At 33.7% G+C, this 22,669-nt stretch overlaps 1 protein-coding gene across 2 annotated transcripts in view; it reads left to right on the forward strand.

Moving 5' to 3' along the window:
• The window catches only part of LOC141503309 (transcription factor E2F6-like), a 32,604-nt gene extending 14,007 nt beyond the window's left edge, over nt 1-18,597 (forward strand). The window contains exons 4-7 of one of the 2 annotated variants that reach the window (XM_074208544.1): nt 3,513-3,671; nt 10,468-10,582; nt 13,439-13,586; nt 17,426-18,597. In XM_074208544.1, coding sequence (XP_074064645.1) covers nt 3,513-3,671; nt 10,468-10,582; nt 13,439-13,549 — 385 coding nt within the window. In that variant the 3' untranslated portion in view covers nt 13,550-13,586; nt 17,426-18,597. Of the gene's footprint in view, nt 1-3,512; nt 3,672-10,467; nt 10,583-13,438; nt 13,587-17,422 lie in introns of both variants that reach the window. The other variant, XM_074208538.1, reaches the window with a different exon arrangement.
• The last annotated feature ends 4,072 nt before the right edge of the window (nt 18,598-22,669 follow it).

Genomic DNA, 22,669 nt, shown 5'->3' on the forward strand with positions numbered 1-22,669 from the left:
AGGAATCCGATAGAATGAAAAAGAGAGATCATTATGTGCTAGAGTAATCTAGGAGGACTTTGTGAAGGAGGAAGAATTTGATTTGAGACTTAAAGAATTATTAGATCAAGATGGTTTTCCTGTATTTGAATTGATTTGTAAGGACGGGAAGGAATTAAATGAGACTCTAAATCACATGATTCTACTTAAGAGCCTAGGGTTGTGAGTGGGACTTATATGTGGATTCCCTTATTACTCTAAAATTCTGTGATTTGGAGAAAGAATCAGCAAGATAAAGAGAGAACTCCTCAGGAAAGCCTCAAGAGGTAATAGAGGACAAGACAGCTCATTTTTCTTTACAGAAACAGGACAATATTGTGCAGTGAATAGTGGGGAAAATAATAATGACAAGATAGAGTCCTTATAAAAACTTGCAATGAGAATTTTTAAAAGCAGACATTGTATAAATGATAATTATAAGAGTAATGAATTTTGAGCCTGAGTACCTGGGCTCCAATATGTCCTCTCTGACTTAAGACTTCTATGACCTTGGGAAAAATCATTTAATATCTCTGGGGTTTTAGTTTCCTTAATTGTAAAGTGAGGAAAATTGACGAGGTAAACTCTAAGGTTCTTTCAAATTTGTGATCACATATTATTTGTTACAACTTCACTGGGGGTCAGTTTTCTCAGTTGTAAAATGATCAAAAATCATAGAACCATAGATCACTTTGGGGATCTCATTTAGATCTAAGTACCATGATCTCATGAACACAAAGATGTATCATGAATAAGTATATCAAAGATCAGTCATTTCATTAATATGGGAGATCAAAGCAGATCAAAGCCTATGCTAACTTAGAAGAGTAATCTTTTTTTTGTGGGTTTTTTTTTTTGCAAGGCAATGGGGCTAAGTGGCTTATCCAAGGCCACACAGCTAGGTAATTATAAAGTGTCTGAGGCAGGATTTGAACTCAGGTACTCCTGACTCCAAGGCCAGTACTCTATCCACTGTGCTACCTAGCCACCCCAGTAGAAGAAAAATCTTAAGAGTTTTTGAGAAATCTTGGAGTTACCTTTGACTTAAAGAGATTAAGCAACTTGTCAATGGTCACATAGAATAACTAGTAAAGGTCAGAGGCACTGTGAATCCACATTTTCCTAATGCTAATTACTTCAATCTTTATATAAAATGCTACACTGTATATTTTTATAAATTGAATATTGACTATTGAATATCAGTTCAATTTCAATTCATTTAGCAATTTTAGGAAATATATAAGTTCAACATGTACTGTTTGCTTTTATTTGTATTTTTTTTGGTTATTAAAAAGAAAACTCCAGGAATTTTGATTCTTAGTGATGTGGAAAATAGTGCTTGATTTAGATTCAGAGGACCTGAGTTCAAACTTGACTTTTTTCAATGACTATCTATGTGATTCAAGGTAAATAAATTTCCTTCTCTGGACTTCAGTTTCTGTTTTTGAAGAATGGCTAAATGACTAAATGACCTCTAAGTCTCTTTTAGCTATGAATCTATGATTCTATGATTCTAAATTAAAATTCAGCATATTAATGTGGTTTACTGTAGATCTGACTTGAGTGGTTGGAGAACAGGTTTGAAAGACAAAAAGGCAGAATGGAAATGCAGGCAGCCAGGGATAAAGAAGTAACAAATAAGGTTTTTTTTAGAAGTTTTGTCAAGAGAATAGTAGAAGTCCTGGCTCTATTACTAGGTGTGATTATAGATAAATTACATAATCTTTTAGGATCCCTTGTCTATAAAATGAGAGAATGATTAATCATCCTGTGGCATATTTGATAAAAAATAATAAAAAAAACCCTCTGTGGTTCCTTATTGCCAGGTCTTTATCTTGGCATTAAATGCCCCTAACAGTCAATCTGCATGCTTCCCATATTTAATAGCACTTAAAAGCACTTTTCTCACAACTCTGTGAGATAAGTGCTCCAAGACTTGTTATACCTCTCTTAGAGATGAAGATATTGAACCTCAGAGTTAAAATGGCTTGCAAATTTTGAACTCAGATGTTATGATTCCTAAGCCATTCCACTGAATCATAGTCTTTCATTTTATCCTGATCTTCTTGACATATTCTGTACTCCTAACAAATTGTACCTCAACTGAGGTTTCTATTCTGAGGTCTATGCATTTGTTAAAAAATATTTTGATACATGTATGTCGACACAATTTAGTTTCCTAGTAATTCTATGTATTTTATCTTATATTGTTAAAAACATTATTCTGAGAAGTTGTACATAGGCTCTAGCAGACTGCCAGAGAGGTCTATGATGCAAAAAATGTTAAGAACCCTGTACTAGATCCAAATCAAATGTTTTATCTTTCATGAAGTATTTCTTAAACCCAATCAAAAATATTTATTTATCAAAAATTTTATAGCATTTTGTACCTCTCTTATGAACTTGTTATGTTTTATTATAATTTTGGGGCACCTTTTTTTGTTTACATCCTTGGGGTCAGGGATTGTACTGCTTGTATCCTTGCACCTATTTTATCTCGATCTTTCCAACATGTCCCATAGTGTAGATATTAAAAATAATTTAATTCACAGAACCTCAGAATTGGAAGTGACTTTAGAAGCCATCTTCTCTACTGATAACTACAATATACTCAACAAATTGCCATCTAGTCTTTAGGTGAAGACTCTTAGTAAAAGGGGAAACCTCTATAAGTTTAGTCTACATGTTGGCATTTGGAACTCCTAGTGGAACTGATTTCAAATTTTCCCATAGAGAAATGGGATGTTATAGTATTATCATTATCATAATTTATGCATATTCTGAATCAAATATACTTCTGTGGTTCGTGGTTCAATACTGTAAACATTTATCTTTGTTGTTTTCCTCAGATTCTAGCAGTGATATATCCACTTAGAACTTACAAAATATTTGCATGGTGGCCAGATAATTTCTCTCTAAAACCCTTTCCATTTCTCAGAAATAAAATCCTAAGGATTATCACCATCATTATGTAATGAACATGGTTGGAAGGAGGAGCCAATATATCTAAATGGCCATCTCAGTATGATTAGCAAATTTAGGATGTGATATCCTTATGTATGTCCTCTGCCAAATTTTAGTTCTGAAAGTTTAATCCTCTAATATAAAAATTTCAACTCAGTTTATTGAGAGATATTTTTCTGAAAAGATATAATGCATTTTATTTGGTAAATCAGTGGAAAAATTCACTATGAACCAAATTTGTTTTGGCAGACAAATGATAGATGCCTATATTTTGTATATGAAACTTTAAAATACTCAGTTGCTTTGATATTGACTGCTATGTCATTTTTTACACACACACAAACATACAAATACATACATACACATACACACCTATACTATTCTGGATGAAAAGCAAAAACAGAAAAGTCATGGTGAAAATGTTCATTTCTTTTATTGTAAATGTTGTATAATAACCTAGATTAAAAGTTTTACTCTTTCATACTCTGTATGTTATTGTGTTCTGTTTTTCATATTCAACTTATTTAAAGAGGATCTGACCTCAGCACTATTGATGGAAAGTTAGCACAGCAAAAGAAGCTAAGGGATGAACTTTCTAATTTATCAGCAATGGAAGACACTTTGGATGAACTAAATAAAATCTGTGCTCAGCAATTATTTGAATTAGTAGATGACAAAGAAAATGCCAAATATCCTTTACTATTAAATTTTATACTTGCTTCTAAATCCATTTATTTTGGGTATTAAGGTCAACATTTGGAGTTATTTTTGTTCAATAATAATAGTTTCATTATTTTGACAGTGAAATAAGTAAAACTTCATATTGATCTCAGTGAGTCAAAAGGTTTTACTTTTTTGTACTTTTTTAGAGCTTTTCCCAACCTTAGCATCTCACTCACATAGTTGTGTAACTTTAGAATTAAAAATTAATGCAAATGGATACAACATATTTTAGTTCAATATTAAAGGGCAATTTAAAAATTTCCCAAAATGAAACTTATTATTGAAATCTCTTACTGCTGAAGATATTTAAGAAAAAGTTAAATCAGGTTCTCTGGAATGTTGTTGAGGGAATAGAGAAGGAGATTAAAATCCATAGGTACCCTCAAAGATCTTCTCCACTAAGATTTCTTTGATTTGATTTTAGGTGTCTTATTTTATTTAAGTGATATATTTAAAATTAATGCATCTAATTGCTGATATTACCAAATCATTTAAAAATTCTGCCAAGAAAGAAAATTGAGTTTACTCTGGCCTGACCAGTTCTTGATGGAGCTATGCCAGGTCTTTGTTATCACTACTTTCCTTTCTAGATCTTCATTGAACATGTATTTAATGTTCTGTTCTAGAATTTTTCCAGTCATCAAAGTCAAGTTCACTAGCCTATAGTTTACAAGCTCTATTCTCTTTCCTTTATCGAAAATCAGGACAGCAATTACCATTCTCCAGTTTTGTGGTGCCACTCTTCTTTTCCACATTTTTTCAGTTTACCTGAGAGTGAGTGACTAATGAAATCTTTCAGAATCTCAGGATGTTATTCATCTGGACCAGATAACTTGACTTCATTAAGGGTAACTTGGTGTTACAGTTACCAAAGGCAGTAACTCTATGGAGTCATTGTTGCTGTCGTTTCTATTGTAAAGATCCTTTCCCTTCCCAGACAACAAACAAAGTAATAATTGAACAGTTCTCTCTTCTTTGTGTGTCAGTTATCACTGACAACATCCTTTCCAAGCAATGATCCTATCCCTTTTTTAATTCTTCTTTTTCTCTTTATATAGATAAAAAATAAACCAAAACCAAATCAAAATCCTTATTGTCCTAAGCTTCCTTTGATAGCCTCAGTTCTCTGACTGAGATTTTTACTTCCATACTTTAACTTTTCCATACTATGTGTTCTCATATTCATTTTTTTTCTATCAGCTGATATTTTTTTCCTCTTGTACATTTCTTTTTAAAAATACAATTTGAGGGGCAGCTAAGTGGCGTAGTGGATAAAGCACCAGCCCTGGAGTCAGGAGTACCTGGGTTCAAATCCGGTCTCAGACACTTAATAATTACTTAGCTATGTTGCCTTGGGCAAGCCACTTAACCCCAATTTGCCTTGCAAAAATTAAAAAAAAATACAATTTGGTTGATTATAGAACTTGTGCATTCACATTGTTCCCTTCAAACAAATTCATTTTTTCTTTATTGAACATTTTCTCTCTCCTTGGCAGTCTTTTTGGCATGGAATCTCTGAACCCTTTAGAACATGCTTTCCCCAAATTTAGAGTGCATATCAAGTCCATGCATAGATTTTCTTTCTTTCTCTATCATAATCTCTAGGATTAGTGGTAACTTCTCCTTTAGTTTCTCATCATTTCCACCCCAGCAATCAGTTTTTCCTTGTTAGTGAGAATCTGATCTAGAATAGTTTTTCTTTGTTGATTACTCTAACTTTTGAGGAATGAAATGATCATTAAAACAGGTCAGGAAGTTATAAACTGCTCCACTTTTGATTGTGAGAGAGTTCCAATACATATTTGAACAATCAATGTTGCCCCATCCATCCCTGCTGTGTTAAATCCCTCTGCCAGGCTTGTGATTTGCCGCTCATCCATTTCCTCCTCCTGTCCAGATAATCTGTAGTATGCTCCAATGACAAAATCATTTTTTTACTCTTCCATTTGACTTTAATCTAAATACTCTCTAATCATCTGGGAGAGGCTAGGTTTAGTCTAAACTCCTACACTATCCAGAATCCCATTCACAAATGATCATCCAATCCATTCCCCAAAATATGCAAGCAAGAGTTGACTATTTGGTAAGGAAGCTTTTTATAATTTTGAGCAGCTATAATTGTAAAGGAAAATTTCTTCTTATGTAGTAAGGATACAATAGTCATTGGTTCTAATTTTCCTCTGGGAACTATGTGAAATCTATTCCTTTTTTGAAATGACAACTCTTGAAATATTTGAAAATTACTATCATGTCCCTACCCATTGGCTTCTCTTTTTTTGGCCAAATATCACCAATTTCTTTCTGTTCATCTCAAAACCAGATTCAGAGTTTCCCTGCTATCCTTGGTCCACTCTTTGTTGCTCCAATTCTTAATTTAGCTCTTCTTCTGGAGTATTCCCCTGATTTTGTTTTGCAGTTTGGGACTCTGAAGTCAAGTGTTACTTTACATTCTAGGAGTAACCCTGTAGATCTGTCCTAACATTAAACCTCACAAGTGCTCACTTGTTTACTTCTTTTAAAACTCAGTAGATAACAGATAACTTGCAGCAATAGCATTTACTGAGAATGTATAGAAATAATATCTACAGAACATCCTCCTAAAACATTCCCCTCATAACCCTGGGGTGTATTCCAGAAATATGCAGCATCCATGGCAAGAGTGTACTCAACCCTTAGGGTATGAAATGATCATTAAGGCAAATGAGAAAGCTAATGGCTCTTTTCCAATTGTGGCAGAGCTTTGTTGTGGTCTGAGGCATGTGTGTGTGTAGAATACACATGCAGCAAAAATAACCCAGCTCTGGTACTTCAGGGCTTGAAGTCCTTTGTCTCTTTGTAGTTTCCTTGTTCAGCTCCCTCTTGTACAGCATCTTTGCTGGGGGGGGGGGGCAGGGAAGGTAAGTCACTAAGCTGAGTTCTTAGTCTGCCCTTCTTCACAGTCTATTTCTTATCCAGAATCCACACTTTGTGAATATTCTTCCTTCCTTAAGAAATTTCTCTCTGGATTTATGTCTTTCTGGAGTGTGTCTCTGTTTTTCACTAGATGCCCTTTCACAGTTACACGGTCAATGGGGTTGAAAAGGGAGAGATCTCCAACATGGGCAGCTCTTGGGTCGAAATCTTTTCCACTATCAAACCATGAAAATCATACAGAGCTTAAATATGTAAATTCTCAAAGGTGTGGGCTATTTATTTTCTCAACTAATCATATTGTTTCCTTTTTGACTCATGCAAAGAAATATTAGATATTTCATAAAGGATTCACATTTTTTTTTAGAACTAAAGACTTTATTAACACCTCATGTTTATATTCTGGACTTTCTATTGCTACATCAGCCAAGGAATGTTTGTGAGTAGCTCCCTCCCCTATATTTATGTATAGCACTTGAATTGAGAATAATATTCCAGGTTGGTGTAACCATCACAGAGTACTTCTCATGCTTGAATGATTATGCAATATTTAATATTACTTGCTTTTTTTGACAGTTATCCTCCTGACTTGTATTTAATTTGAAGTCAACTCAAGCCCATAACTCTAGTATTTCACATGAATCACTGGTATACTACATTTCCCCAATTTGGGACTTTTTCAAATTAATTTTTGAACCTAAGTGTAGTTATTTTATATTTACTTTTATTAAATTTGCCTCTGAACAGTACAGCCTTTTGAATAACTCTTTGAGTTTTTTGTCATTCAGTCTGTTCCCAACTTTGTATTATTTGCCATTTGGGAAGAATGCTATCAGTGTTTTTACCCAGTCAGTACTAAAAATGTTGAAAAGAGGGGGTTGAGGATAAGCACATTAAACTTTAAAGACATTCATCTATGAATTTATGTAATGTTATAATCATCCAATCCACATATATTCATCTTTTTCATAAGTATATCATAATTTTTCTCAAATATGACATTTTTCCTGATTAACCAGTTCAGTAACCCTCAATTAAAAACAAAGAAAATGAAGTTACTTTGGCTCAAAATGTTAGAGAACTTTTACCAGTTTTCTCAGTGATCACGCCCTAATTCATGCCAGAATTTTGCCATGGCTGGATTCACATCAATTAATATTTGTGTTAATAAACATTTATTAAGTGCCTACTGGGTACCAAGATGATGCTAAATACTGGATATCAGAATCACTGGTCAATAAGCATCAAAATCTAGTTTTTCCCTTTGAAAATATGAAGGGCATTTTCCTACTTGTAGATCACAGGAGTTAAAGCTTCAAGGAATCCAAGAGATAGATCATCTTTTCTGATGCTAGCAAGTCCGAGGTAATCAATAGTTGATTCCACATCCAGTGCTATTTTAATCAGTGTTAGCTCCTCATATTCTCTGTAATTCCTCAAAACTTCCTGGAAGTTGTGTTCTTTCAGTACCCTGGGATTAAATTTATGTAGACCTCAAGCTTTGAACTTATTTATTGCTTTGTTTTTAAAATGCTTATTGAAACATGTAATCATCAAAAAAGACAACCTGATCAATCAACAAGATAAGTCACAGATTCTTATTACACAAATTGGCTGCATAGACAGTGGAAAGTCATTCAACCTCTCAGCTCTTTAAACAACTGTAAGCCTACAAGTTCTAAAAGAGTTGCTATTCTGATTTGTTAGAATGATTTTTCCATTGAGAGTTCATGACAATTAAATCACAAACCTAGACTAGAAAATCAAACAAACCCCAACCTATTAATTACTTATTAGAGTAGAACCAAACAAATTGACTTGAAATTAACAAAAATATTGTCCCTTTGGATTTAAAAAAAATAATAATTTAAATTCTTTAGACAAACTATCCCCTCCCCACTTCTCACATCCTTTCCCTTCCTCACTTGAACAACAAGATTAAGAAAACCCTTATAACAAATATTCCTAATCTAGGAGTTTCTGGGTTTTTTGTTTGTTGTTGTTGTTGCTGTTGTTGTTTTACTTTGGTGAAGAAGCAGGGTGGGGGATAGGGAAGTACATGTTTGTTAATTGAGGAAAATTTGAATAAATATATGTATAATTCAAGTGAAACAAATTCTCTCCTTAGCCATGCCCACATACATGTCTCATTCTGTGTTTTGAGTCTATTGCCTTAAGGCAATAGTGTGCTTCATCTTCAACCCATTGGAATCCTGCTTTGTCATTGCAGTGATAAAAGTTGTAAAGTCTTTTTAAAAAATGCAACTTTAGTCAATATATATACAATTCTGCTGGAGCTAATTTTACTTTGCAATACTTCATATGGATCTTACCATATTCCTTACCATATTTATCTTCTTATGGTATTATATCTCCTTACAGTAATATGCCATAATTTACTTTCCAGTCATTGCATTTCAATTTATTTATAGTTCCTTGATTTTACAAATAAACAAACTAAATGAACAGACATTCAATAAACATTTATTTAGTGTTTGTCATGTGTCAGATTCTAGGCCAGGTGTTGACTATTCAGAGACAAAAAGAAAACAGTTTTTGTGGGGGGGGGTGAAGGAGAGGGGGGGAGGTAGGGTTTAACATTTTTTTCTATTACAGAAAATCATGAACATATGCTCTATACAAACACTGATTCTATTCAAAGTTAAATCTATGCTTGGTTACCATTCTTAGTGACTTCTGAAGTGTATTCCATCCCTTGAGGTCCTAATTCTCTGATTTGGAATTAGAAAGGATGAGGTAAAAAACAAACAAACAAACAAAAAAAAAATCACAGCACAGAAAGAATCAGTAGCACTTGAAACTGATTAACCTTTATTTAAAAAAAATCAAATTAAGGGAAGAATCAATATCCCAAGGCAGTCCATTGGAAATGTGGATATCTTTAATCACAATTCAAAGAATTTTACCATTACGTATAGCCAAAAATCTTCCTACTGGCAATTTTTATCCTTTGGTCCTAATTCTGCATTCTAGGACCAAAGAGGAGAAAAAGTCTTATTCCCTTTCTATAGACAATTCTTAATGTAATTGAAATTAACTCTCATATTCCCCCCAAGTCTCCATTTTTCAGCATCAACATCTTCATTTTCTTCATTGGTCTCCAGTGTTCTTACCATCCTGGTTTTGTCCCACTGAATTTTTTTTTTTTTTGTTGGCATCCAGCTCCGTATTCATTTTCTCTTGTGGTTATTTTCTTGTATATGAATGTGTGTGTTGGCATTTCTTCTATTCAATATTTTTTTGTTTGTTTTTTGAGTTAATGTTTCCCTGTAAATCCTCAACTCATCATCTTTCATTCTTTATATTCTTTTAGACTGACAACTGCTCCCAGTCCCTTGCCAACTTAAGTTTCTGTTGCCATTTAATCACGTTCTATTATTTCATTCCTTTTATTCCTAAGACATTCTTCTTGATTGAGAAAATATAAAAAATAAGTAGTTCTACTTTCTCCTGCCATCTCTATTGTAAACATCTTATCCTTTTGCCCCATGCAGCATGAAATCACTTGTGGAGTTTAAAGTATAAGATATTTTGATAGCCTGATTTTTCTTCTATCTCAATATTTGGTGCACTTTTCCTTTCCCTTTACTTACTTTAACATTTTTAGTTAAGCAATAACAAAATAAGATTAAATAAAATTAATGACATAGAGCATGTGTAGCTGGAGTAATTAAAAATGCACCTATCTGTAATACTGTTCCCATTCAGAGAATAACGGCTTAATTGAGTAATTTCCTAGTCTAGGCTATTTAGTTTGTGTAAATGAAAAAGTGCTTTGTACCATGAAGCATATTTCTTCTGAATTTATAGAGTCCTTGACTAAGAATGTATGCTAGCTTATGTGACCTGTGAAGATATCCATAACCTTCAGGACTTCAATGAGCAGATTGTTATTGCAGTCAAAGCTCCAGAAGAAACTAAATTGAACGTACCACCTCCCAAAGAAGTAGGTATTCATTTATATTTGTTTATAATTTTAATGTTAAAAATACCAGCCTGTAAGAGAATTCTCAGCACATTCTCCAGTCTAAATGGGTTCCAGGCATGATTGTTATTTTTTACTTAATGAATAAGTGTACAGGAAAGTTTAATTGAATGTCCACTTATGCCTACCAACTAAGTCAATTAAACTCATTTTTTAAAGTATCATTGATGCAGTTTGGGGCCCATACAGTGAGCAAGAATTTGAATAGAGAAAGAATTTCATGAAGACACATGACTCAGAATGATAAGGGACAGATACATTTTATTCCATAGGAACAAGGTTATTGCATGTGAGTTTTATCCCTAGCAGATAAGCAACTAGCAGGGGAAAAAGCTAGAACTTATTTAGGGGTAGAGGGGATAGCCTAGGTACTGTGAAAGGTGTAGGGGTTGGTAAATGTGTAGTGTAATGGATTGTGTCAGGATATTCAGGGATAACAAAAAAGGGTAGCAAACTAACAGTTATCATGTTGAAATTCTGCCTCTGTTGGGTCCTTTCTAGTTGGCAGAATAGGTACATAGATGGCTGTTGTCAATTCAAGGTTTGGTAGAGGGAAGAAGTTTTTCAGAGAGGAAAGAAAGATTTTCCCATGTAGGTGACATCATTTTTCTATAATTTGCTTTCTATGAAGTCCACATAGCTCATAATACAGGCACAGAATTTAACTTTTGCTTTCTGCCTTACATCTCTTCGACATAAAAAACAAAACAAAACTGAACCTAGGGGAGATGAATCATCATGAGTTCATTTTTTCAGACTTGCTCTGAGGATTGATTATCATGCTGTTTTCTTATTTCTTCAGAAAGTAATTCATTTCATAGGGTTATAATGACATGACATAGCCAGTTTGTAAATTGTGAAAAGAGCCTTTTCTCTGGTTGTAAAGTTTTCAAACTTGAGTGAAAAAAGGGTATTCTTCTCTGACTCTTTATTGTGAGGTGGATCCTAAATTATCAAAGGTTACACACAGACTCTGACAGGTCTTATCAAGCTTTCAACTATAGGCTCAGGGATGGACTGTACACCTTTCATATGAAAATCAGCCCTAGTAATTACTAGAAGATTGGCCACAGAGTGATCAATTCTTTGGTCACAGCAATTCACGGAGATTGTCTATTGAGTCATAAGGGGGTTGTGATCTGTGTAAGCAGAGAAAGTATAATAGATCAATGAAATCATGGATTTTTAAAGTAAGTTAGAGAGGTAACCTGTCCATATGAATGATCCAAAATGCCTTAATCACCTGAACAATATACTATTTTATTGTATTTTTTTGTGAGATGTGTGAATTTATTTGTGTAATGAACTTTCTCTACCAGTGCAGATCAGCATCTTTTCACAATTTTAAATTTTAGAGAATTTCCTAGGGCACAGAGAGATTAGAGTTTTGCCTTTGTTTATACAGCCAATATATGTCAGAAGTGGAACTTTAACCCTGATCTTCCCAAGACTTCCCATACTATCCCTTTTAACATTTTATAATGTCATAAAAATCTATTTTCGATTTTTTAGTGCTTTTTTCCAAAGCATTTTCCTCCTTAAGAAAAGCATTTTATTCATATCTACCTTTAGGTGATGTCATAATCATTTAATTTTAATTAATTTTATTTTGTTTTGAGACTGGGTTTCCCTATTTCACTTAGGGTGGAAATAAAATGGCCACTTGGTCCTATTGCAAACTAGCATTGAAACTCTGACTTGCTCCTTTTGGAACTGGGCTACTCTCAGGGTCTCCATATTAGTCCCAGACTTAGATAAGACACCCAATTATCTCTAGCTCTGTTTCACCTAAAATTCCCAAGTCCAAGTAATCATCAGCCTCAGGCTCCCTAAATAACAAGAATTAACAAGAGTTTGCCAACATGCTTGGCCATATTTTAATATCACTTTACATTTTTAAGTAGTGCTTTTTAGCTTTCAAAGTAACTGCTATCAAATCAATTAACACATTAATTATCATAAAACATTTATTTAGGACTTTAATGCTTAGAAAGCATTTCCGGGGTGGCTAGGTGGTGCAGTGGATAAAGCACCGACCCTGGAGTCAGGAGTACCTGGGTTCAAATCCGGTCTCAGACACTTAATCATTACCTAGCTGTGTGGCCTTGGGCAAGCCACTTAACCCCATTTGCCTTGCAAAAAAAAAAACCCTAAAAAAAAAAAGAAGAAAGTACTTTCCTCAAAAATAAAGGAGATAAATGGTGGCAGCCCTTGTCATCTCCATTTTAATAATAACATCTGATATTTGCATAGTGCTTTCCTATTTTCAAAAAAAGGATACTATCATATTGTCTCACATCATAATCATCAAATTTAATAATTTTATAAATTTGTATGGTTTGATAAGTACTTCACAACTGCATAAGATAGGACTGTTGTTTTCAATCTCCATTTTAATATCTTACTTTTATAAGATCTATCAGAACATTTTTCAGTGCTGATGATAAAATATATTTATTATTTATGATGTATCCATGTTTGTAAAGTATATTTATCAGACCAACTGATCACCTGAGAATTATTCAGAGCAAGTAAAGTTTTTACATAGTTATACTGGCTCCAACTCCTTACCTTTCTGCCTCATATAACCTAACATACTAGTATAGCTGTATTATTTGATATAAAATAGCTGGTTATTTTTCAACTTATGTTGTTTTTTTTTTTCATAAAATTGAGTGTCTGATACAATGGGAAGAATGAAAATAAAAACACTGGTAAAAATAGTTGTAAATATTTCCCACAAAGATTGTCATAGTTAATGAAATAAATACAATTAACAGAACTCTCATCAATCTTTAATTTTATATCTCTTTATAGGACTCTATAACAGTACATATAAAAAGCACAAAAGGACCCATTGATGTGTTTTTATGTGAAATGAAGCAAGACAGTACAACTGACAACTTGTATGAAGACATGGAACATTAATTTTCTGAAAACAATGGTACAATACATATTGATAAAGGTAAATAGAAGAAGAATTGAAAGAATAAGTAACTTTGAATACCAATTAGGTTCAAAATACCCTGAGGATGTTGACTTTATAACTTTACAAATCAAGAAGGAATGCGAATTTACACACACACACACACACACACACACACACACACACACACACACACACAATTTATTTTAACCAATTCTAAAGGCAAACAGAATCAAGCAGCATTACATTCTGAAAATATGAAGAACTCTTTTTTAAAAGTTATTTTTTTGTTTTTTACAATTACATGCAAAGATAGTTTTCAACTTTAATCTTTTTGTAAAGCTTTTAAGTTCTGCATTTTTTCTACCTTCCTCCCTTCCTTCCCTCTATGACAATGAGTAATTCTATTTGTTATACATATATAACCATGTTTAACATATTTCCATATTAGAGAGTCATGAATTCTTATAATTCTGGCACTAAAAATGGTGTATCCTAATCCACCTAAAGGCACAGGGAGTTCAAGATAATTGGTTGAGATTAGGGAACTGGATGCTTCTAAGAGGAGCTACACTCTGTCATGGTAATTTTTAAAAAATGATATTTGTAAGCCAAGTTTGGCCCATTGTCTGTTCCTTGTTCATTTGGACTTCTTTCTTATCTTCAGAAAACAGACTAGTTTTGTAGTAGAGCAGAACTATGTTCTTGAGGATAATTTGAACTCATTTTGGTTCTCTCCCTTTAATAACAGTTAATAGTGACTTGAGACAGAAGTACATAGTGTTCTTCATGTGATTACCCAATTGAACCGAGAGGGGAATCCTTCTCCCATGAGTTCTTGGATGTTTTCTATCTTTCTGTTATCTTTTTTGAGCATGCCAGAAACTTGAGACCTAATTGATAGTGGATTTTTCCAACTCAAGACATAGTAATATCTGCTGTGGTGATAAGAGTTTCTGCAAAGTGCATGACCAAGGTAGATACATTTATGTTCACTTGTTCTAAAAGAATAGTTCATCTGTTTGTCAGCTTTAATTCCTTTGTGGAGAAGGGCAAATTTTTAATTCCTTAGGCATTGTGACTGTGGCATTTAGCCTTCTAGCCAAGAAGAGTAGCATCAGCGTTTGGAGTTGTTGAACATGTAACCCCAAATTCAAAAATTCCCAAGATCAAGAGTTTAGAGATTGGATCACTTTAAGAAAAAAGATGTTTTTTGGTTTTGCCTGATTCTGATATATCATGTTTTTTGGAGAAAGAAGAGTATTATTTGCATAATTCTGAGTCTCCTATTTGGAGTTATTCAGATATTACAGATCCACAAGAAGGGGATTGCTTGTTTAATATCCCCCCAAATGAAACCCTATGGATTATTACTATCTCCAGGACTATTATTACACATTAACTCCATCACAAATGGGAACCCTTTACAATTGGGAGCTCCTTTCGACATAAATTTAATAACCACCAGCAAACAAACATTCAAAATGACAATTGAGAATGGCATCTGGGGCAGTTAGGAGGCTCAGTGGATAGAGCATGGAATCTCGAATCAGGCTGAGTTCAAACCCAGCCTCAGATATACACTACTTACCTAGCTATATGACCTTAGGCAAGTCACTTAGCACCATTGCTTTGCAAAAACTGAGAGAGAGAGAGAGAGAGAGAGAGAGAGAGAGAGAGAGAGAGAGAATGGCATCTAGCATCTGACATCTAGAGATAGCCTTAGAGTCAAGAAAACTTGCTTCCCAGGTTTGTGTCTGACAAGTACTGACTATGTGATTATGGGCTAGTCACTTAACCTTTTAGTGCCCCCCCAAGCACCCTCAGAGATAAGAGTTCTTAATCTCTGGTGTGTCATAGACTCCTTTGGCAACCTGATAGTCTATAGACCTCTTCTCAGTTAAAAAGCCATAGCCTTACAAAGAAAAGCAATTGTGTTTGACATACAGTTTTCAAGTTTTTATTTTTTTTAAATATTTATTTAACTATTTTAAACAATCAAGCAAGTTCATGAAACTCAGTTTATGAGCCCTTGCTAAAAACTTTTATGTTGCATGGGTATAGGAAGTTTCTTTGCTGAAATTATAGATGCTGACCTTTCCTCAAATACATTTTTCAATTCTGGAATCATAATCAAATCAATACAACCATTGCTACTGAAAAGCTGTGTCAGTCCCAGTAACTTCACTTCTTGTAACTTTCTAAACTAAAATACCATGCTCTTGCTGCCACTCCCCTATATGTTTTGTCTCCTTTTAGAATATAATTTCCTGGAATACAGGAACTATCTTCGCTTTATATTTGTAGCTACAGAAGTCAGCTTGGCACATGGTAAATGCTTAATAATTTTTTCATTCAACAAAATTTCTTTGTATTATATGTAATTTCTTAGGCATAATAATATTTCATTACTTTAATATGCTAATTTAATATTCTTTGGTCATTATACATATGGATGGTTCTAATTTGTTGTTATTAAAATAAAACTTCTAGGAAAGTCTTGACATAGAAGAAAGTACTCATAAGAATGGGGTCCAGTTCCTTCCTCTTACATTTACTAAAATCGGGTAACTTATGGTAAATCACTTAAATTCCTTGGGTCTCAGTTTCTTCATCTATAAAAATGGGATAAGTGATGCCTGGTATATAACTCTCACAGGGTTGTAAGGTTTAAATCTGGCAGTACAACTTAAGCACTTTGTAAACTTTACAGTAAAAAAAATGACAGCTATTATTATTAGTAACTCTTTTTAATGTGGGATTGTTTTTTTTATTTCAACAATATCTTCAGTATATAGTTGAAACATTAGGAAATCTTGGACATACAAACATGTGCCTATGAACATTTATAACTACCAAATCATTTTTCCACATCAGTGTTATAGAATGCTTTTTTTTTTCTACAGCTCTGATGGCATTGAATTTTTAACTCTCCATTTCAATATAATAAATGCAAAAGTGATTTCTCAAAGATGTTTTAATTTTTATTTCTTCAATTAGAGATTATACAATTTTTCAAATGATTATTGATAATTTACATTTTTGCATTTGAGAATTGCTTTATTCATATCTTTTATTCACTGGGGAGTTGATCTTACCTATGTAAGTTTATCATTTCCATATAACTTTTGGACATCAGAAATAATGATTGTCAAGATAGTTTTCCTAATCTCTTTCCTTTTTGTTCTGGATGCATCATAATTTCCTATCTCTTCCATGATGTCTTTCCTGATCCTCTGCTGGTAGTGCCTTTCCTAAAATTATGTTTTATTTATATTGTGTATATTTTGTATTTGCTTATGTGTATGTTATTTCCCTTATAGAATAAAGGATTGATTTAGTGTTCTAAAGTTATCTATTTTTAGATAAACAAATACATTTATTTTGTTCCCTATGATTTTTTAACCGCATAGATTTTAAGAACTTTTTGATATTACTGTTTTTGAAGAGTAGTAAAATTTTCCATAGTCTGATAGTGCTAGGCCTGGAGTCAGGAAAACTGGAGTTCAAAACTGACCTCAGACACTTATAGTTGTATGACTCTGTAGCAGTCCCTTAACTTCATCTATAAAATGAGCTAGAGAAGGAAATGGCAAGAAGACCCAAAATATGGTCACAAAGTATCAGGCACACCTGAACAACAACATTTATATAGTTCATCATTGATTGCATCCAATTTTAAAATTTAAAGAGCAGCACTAAAGGTATTTTGCTATCTTGTCCTCAAAATTTAGCTTTTTTGTAAAGGACCTCCAATTATTTTACTTTTTTCAAAGGTGAAATTGTTTACCCTCCTTCTTTCTCATCACTTTCTGCTTCTTCTTTTAGAAAAATTATCTATTTTGAGATTCAATTATTTGTTCATTGTTTTTCAGAAGGAAGTTTTGTGCAACATTTGAGTGAAGAAGGAAAACACTTGAACAATCTTGAACAGGTAAACTCCAGGAACATTTGAATGGATTCACTTGGCAAGTTTGTTTGAACACAAGAAATTGTTAAATTCATGATTCCATTTTCAAATTTGGAAAAATAATTTGCCCATGGTGGATTCCTATGCCTAACTGATAAGGTCAAGTTATGTCTTAAGTAGATCACTTGTATGCTATATCATCAGACTATTGATTTTTTTCTTATGAAAAATAGCCCAGTTTGTATATACCAGTGAAAATTCAGTGTAACAGTGAAACAGTTTAGCAATTTAGCATCATCTTTCCTACCAAAATAAATTAATATAAACAGTATCTTTCAGAAAACAGATTTGTAATGACCTTTAAAGCATAAGCATAAATCTGAAATTTAAGGAATTGTTTTTGTGAACTTCCTTTGCTATGAAGTAATGTGTAAAAGACCTTAGTTGAAATGATACATTACAAAATTGATTTGTTTGTAGTCAGCTGTTAAATAAAGGTATGTACAGCAATAGCAGGTACCTCTGTATGTATTTATATAATGTTGAAATAAAAAAATGTGAAATATTCATAAAATTTTCATCTTGTACAGCAAAAAATAAAATGTAAATATGAAAAATGATTTCTGTGTTGCATTTAATTTCCAAAGCATTTCAAATTTTATTTATTTATTTATTTTGTTTTTGCTGGGAAATAAGTTAAGTGACTTGCCCAAGGTCACCCAGCTAAGCAATTATTAAGTGTCTGAGGTCAAATTTGAATTCGGGTCCTCCAGAATCCAGGAAGTGCTTTATCCATTACATCACCTAGCTGCCCCTCATTTAAAATTTATTAATACTATATTCAACATATTTTAATGTTTGAGTGAAAAATCGTTTAGTAAACATTTAGTATAAGTTAAGCACTGGGCTTAAAGTACAAACATGAAGAAGTCTTTGCACTAGAGAGGCTTGTATTTCCAGTAAGACAACACATAGAGGGAAGCAGTGACCAAGGAGGGGTAATTTGACTGTAAAAGTTATTGGGATCATGATTCTAGAACTGGAAAGGGAAAGGAGGGTGGGTGGTATGGTAGTGGACAATATACATGTAGCAAAGTAGCTGAGGAGAAGATGTCAAGGAGTTTAGTGACACATGGAAGGAGCCCTCTTACATATCATTCAAGCAAGAAGCATCTATTAAGTGCTTTCTGTGTACCAGGAACTATTCTAGGTACTGAAGATACAAATACAAAGGATGATCTCTGGGACAGGAGGACCCCAGGGTGAGAGTTCCTTCTGGCCATGGTCTTACTTCAGGTGACAAGGTGAGTAGGTCCTCTTAGAATAGAGAAAACCCTTATTAATCAAGTTGGGGGGGCACCAAGGCAGCTATTTTCTTTACCCTAAATCCTGGGCATTGATTTGATGGACTACTGCAAAAACTGTGTATGATGTAGAAATGATGAAAATGGTTAACATTTTAGCTGCCCTTAGGGGTTTACATCAAGTTTTTCTAACAGCTATTTGCTATATAGTATTATTATCTTCATTTTACAGATGAGGAAAATGAAACTCTTAAAAACCAAATGACTTTTGACTGGTCCTACAGCTAATGTCAGGATTGGCTTGGGTTTCCTAAAGATTCTAAAGGTTTGTTCTACTTTGCCATATTGTGACTAATCCCCTATTAGTCCTAAACTGATTGATTTGTATCCAGTTTATTACACTGTTTGGTTCCATGGCAACATCTTGTGATATTTTTGATTTATGTCCCTTGGGATCATTGGTGCTATTGTAGAATGTTTTTTCCTATAGTTATAGTAAAAATATTAAACCTGAAATGTTACTAAGATTTGAAAGAAAAATTATTTCTATCAATTTGTGATGTTTTTCAAATATGAACTTTTGCAAAGGTCAAAAGGAAAAAAATTATATGTATGTATATATATATATATATTGTATACAGTGAAAATAAGGTAGAACATGTAATCCTGATTTTATTCTTGGCTTCTAACTTTAAAATTTAAATTAATGAGATCCAATTGCAATTTGACAGCACACTGTGCTAGGAGGTGGGAGAAACACAATGCCAAATAGGATACAAAAGCCTTCCTTTGATTAAACTTGACAGTTTGGAAGTGACTGAAGGTTCTTGAAGGTCATACCAGTGAAATATTTACAACTCCAGTAGGTTCGGTCAGTTCAGTTTAATGAATGTTAAGTATGATGAACTGTATTGTAAAAAACCCACCAAAGAAAAATGAAACAATTCTGCTGTTGAGATATTTACATTTTAATGTGGATTATATAACATTCTATATAAGTAGACTATAATATAATATAATTTGAGGATGGAGAGAACACATAGACACATACACACAAATGGAAGAAGTCAAGGAAGACTACTTGAGAGAGCTGTGATGAAAACTGAGTTTTGGAACAAGTTAAAGACTGAGAGGCAAATTGAAGAGTAAGTATGTTCCAAGTGTAACCCTCCCTCTGGGGTTCCTTCCATTCACACTGAGGAATCAAGTTCCCCATAGGGCTTGTGGCTAGCTATATCTCCCTCCTCAAGTCTCTTCAGAATTCAAAACTCATCCAAAAAGAGGATTGTGCTCAGTTAAAAACTAAAAGAAAAAGAGATCCAAAACAAGTTTTAAAAGAGTTCCAAAACAAGAATGAGACTCTTGGATTGGGTACTTAGAATTGATTACCTCGAGCCAAGAAAACTTTATCTTTATGGATTTGTAGTTCTTAAGGTATCTCACAATAAAGCAAACTGTTAGTTTAGGTCTATTTAGAAGCAAATCAATGTTTGTTAGTGAGGCACCAGCATTTTAAGGATGTAAAATCCATACTTGTCACATCAACTCCAATATCAATATGTGTAAAGGATTAAGCATTTAATTGTGCAAAACTCAACTTAAAAGGAATGGATATAACTATGGTAAAACTGATTATATAATTATAATAACATTTTTAAAATGAGTTTTTTCCTCCTAGATATTAAAACTAGATAAGCTAATAACAGAGGGATAGCTGCCCCCTTTGCCTGCAGTTCTCTCTCTCTCTCTCTCTCTCTCTCTCTCTCTCTCTCTCTCTCTCTCTCTCTCTCTCTCCTCATCTCTGCTTAGAATGTTCTCCAGTCACAACTAAAATCCGACCTTCTATAAGAAATCTATCCCACCCCCTTTTTATTCTAGTGACTTCTTTCTGTGGTTTATTGAGAATTTGCAAGCCCCTTATAAAATTTCTCTCTCTCTCTCTCTCTCTCTCTCTCTCTCTCTCTCTCTCTCTCTCTTTTTTAGTTTTTGCAAGGCAATGGGGTTAAGTAGCTTGCCCAAGGCCACACAGCTAGGTAATTATTATGTGTCTGAGGCTGGATTTGAACTCAGGTACTACTGACTCCAGGGCCCGTACTCTATCCACTGCGCCACCTAGCCACCCCCTCTCATACTATTCTTAAGAGAAGATGGAGAAATGTAAATTAGACAATAATGCAAATAGAAATATTCAGGAGTAGTTGAACAGATGGACTCAAAAATAATAGTCTTTAATAACTTTAATGTCTGCTTGCTTGGAGGTCTCTAGTGGAGTGCCCAGGGATCTGTACTTGCCTTAATATTGTTTAACATTGATATCAGTGACTTGGAAAAAGCAGTAGACATTATGCTCTTCAAAGCTGGGCAGGATAGTATGACAGAACCAGAAACCAAAAAGATCTTGACTGGCTTAACATCAAGGTTAATCTGAGAAGAAATCCAATAGGGATAAATGTAGAGACTTCTATTTTAAACTCTAAAAACAACTTCACAAGTACAGTATAAGGGAGATATAGTCAAATAGCACTTTTTCTGAAAAAATCTAAGGATTTTAGTGAACTGCCAAAGCCTAATAATGAATCAACTAAAATGTAGTAACTGAAAAAAAGGTAATGTTATCTTGGGCTACATTGAAAGAGGCATAGCTTCTGGAATGGGGAGATGAAAGTCTTAATGTATTCCACTGTTTTTAGACTATATCTGGAATTTTTTATTGAGGTGGGGCATCATAGTTTAGTAAGGACAGGATAAATTGAAAAAATCTGAACACATGCAAACAAAGTGGTCCTTAAGTTCATGGGTGTGAATATCAGTTAAATGAACTTGGGATGTTAGCTAGGAGGAGGGCCTGAAGAATTGAAGACAGAAGGAAATGATAGTGTCTTGACATGAAAGTTGTCTTTTCATGAAAGATAATCATGTAGAAAAGGCATTAGACTTGAGTTGAGTTTGTTTTTTTTTTTTTTTGGTCTCTTTGACATACCAAAGATCCTTTGACTTTGAGTAGTCCTATGATCAGACTTATGCCTTAAAAAGATTATTTTGTCATTTGGACTGAGAACTGATCGATAATTCAGAGGAGAGACTTGTAAGAAGTAGACTAACAAGAAGCTTTGACAACTGTCAAAGAGATCATAAGGATGATGTCTCTGAGAAAAGAGAGAGTAGAAAGAGATGTTACAGAAATATATGGCAACTATATTTTTTAAGGTGGTAAAGTAGACCATCTGAGAATTTTGGTACTTCAGGGGAGAACATGTCTACAGGGACATGTGGTCAGTTGGGAAAATGACAAGGATGGCTATACAGCAATAAGCATCCAGTTTACATAAAATAACATGAATTTATTAGGACCCTAGTCAGCATAATTGTATCATTTGCTCTGAAACATTTAGTAGTTGAAGAGCTGGAGCAGATAGTCAGACATCACAGGGCTGAAGACTGTCAGAACATGAATATCACTGAGAAAGTAATAAGGAAGGGATTAATTCAGAGATGGAGAATATCTAATAGCTAAACTAGTTAATTTGGGCATTCAGTAAAGCTTGTGAAGGGAGGAAAGTGAGGCCATAATTGAGTAATTGGCTGGAAGGAATAGGCTGAAATGGGGTGGTGAAGGAAGATATGTAACATGAGGAAGAGGATGGGGAGGGGAAGAGATAGAGTATCCCTCATGTAGCCATGAATTAGAGTTGGGAGCATAAATCCTTGGGAGATGGAAGAGTACAGGGTGGGAGGTAAAGAATTTGAAACCTCATTTTTATAAAGTTTTTTTGGGAAAACAGACTATCTTTTAAATGTGCCAACTTAGGCTACTTCTTTAACATATCCAGATCATTTTAGCTTTGCCAAGAAAACTTTCAAGTTAACATGTCCATGTCATCTCAATATTAGCAGCACCATTTGGTGAT

Source organism: Macrotis lagotis, chromosome 1, assembly GCF_037893015.1.
Source record: "Macrotis lagotis isolate mMagLag1 chromosome 1, bilby.v1.9.chrom.fasta, whole genome shotgun sequence".
NCBI lineage: Eukaryota > Metazoa > Chordata > Mammalia > Peramelemorphia > Peramelidae > Macrotis > Macrotis lagotis.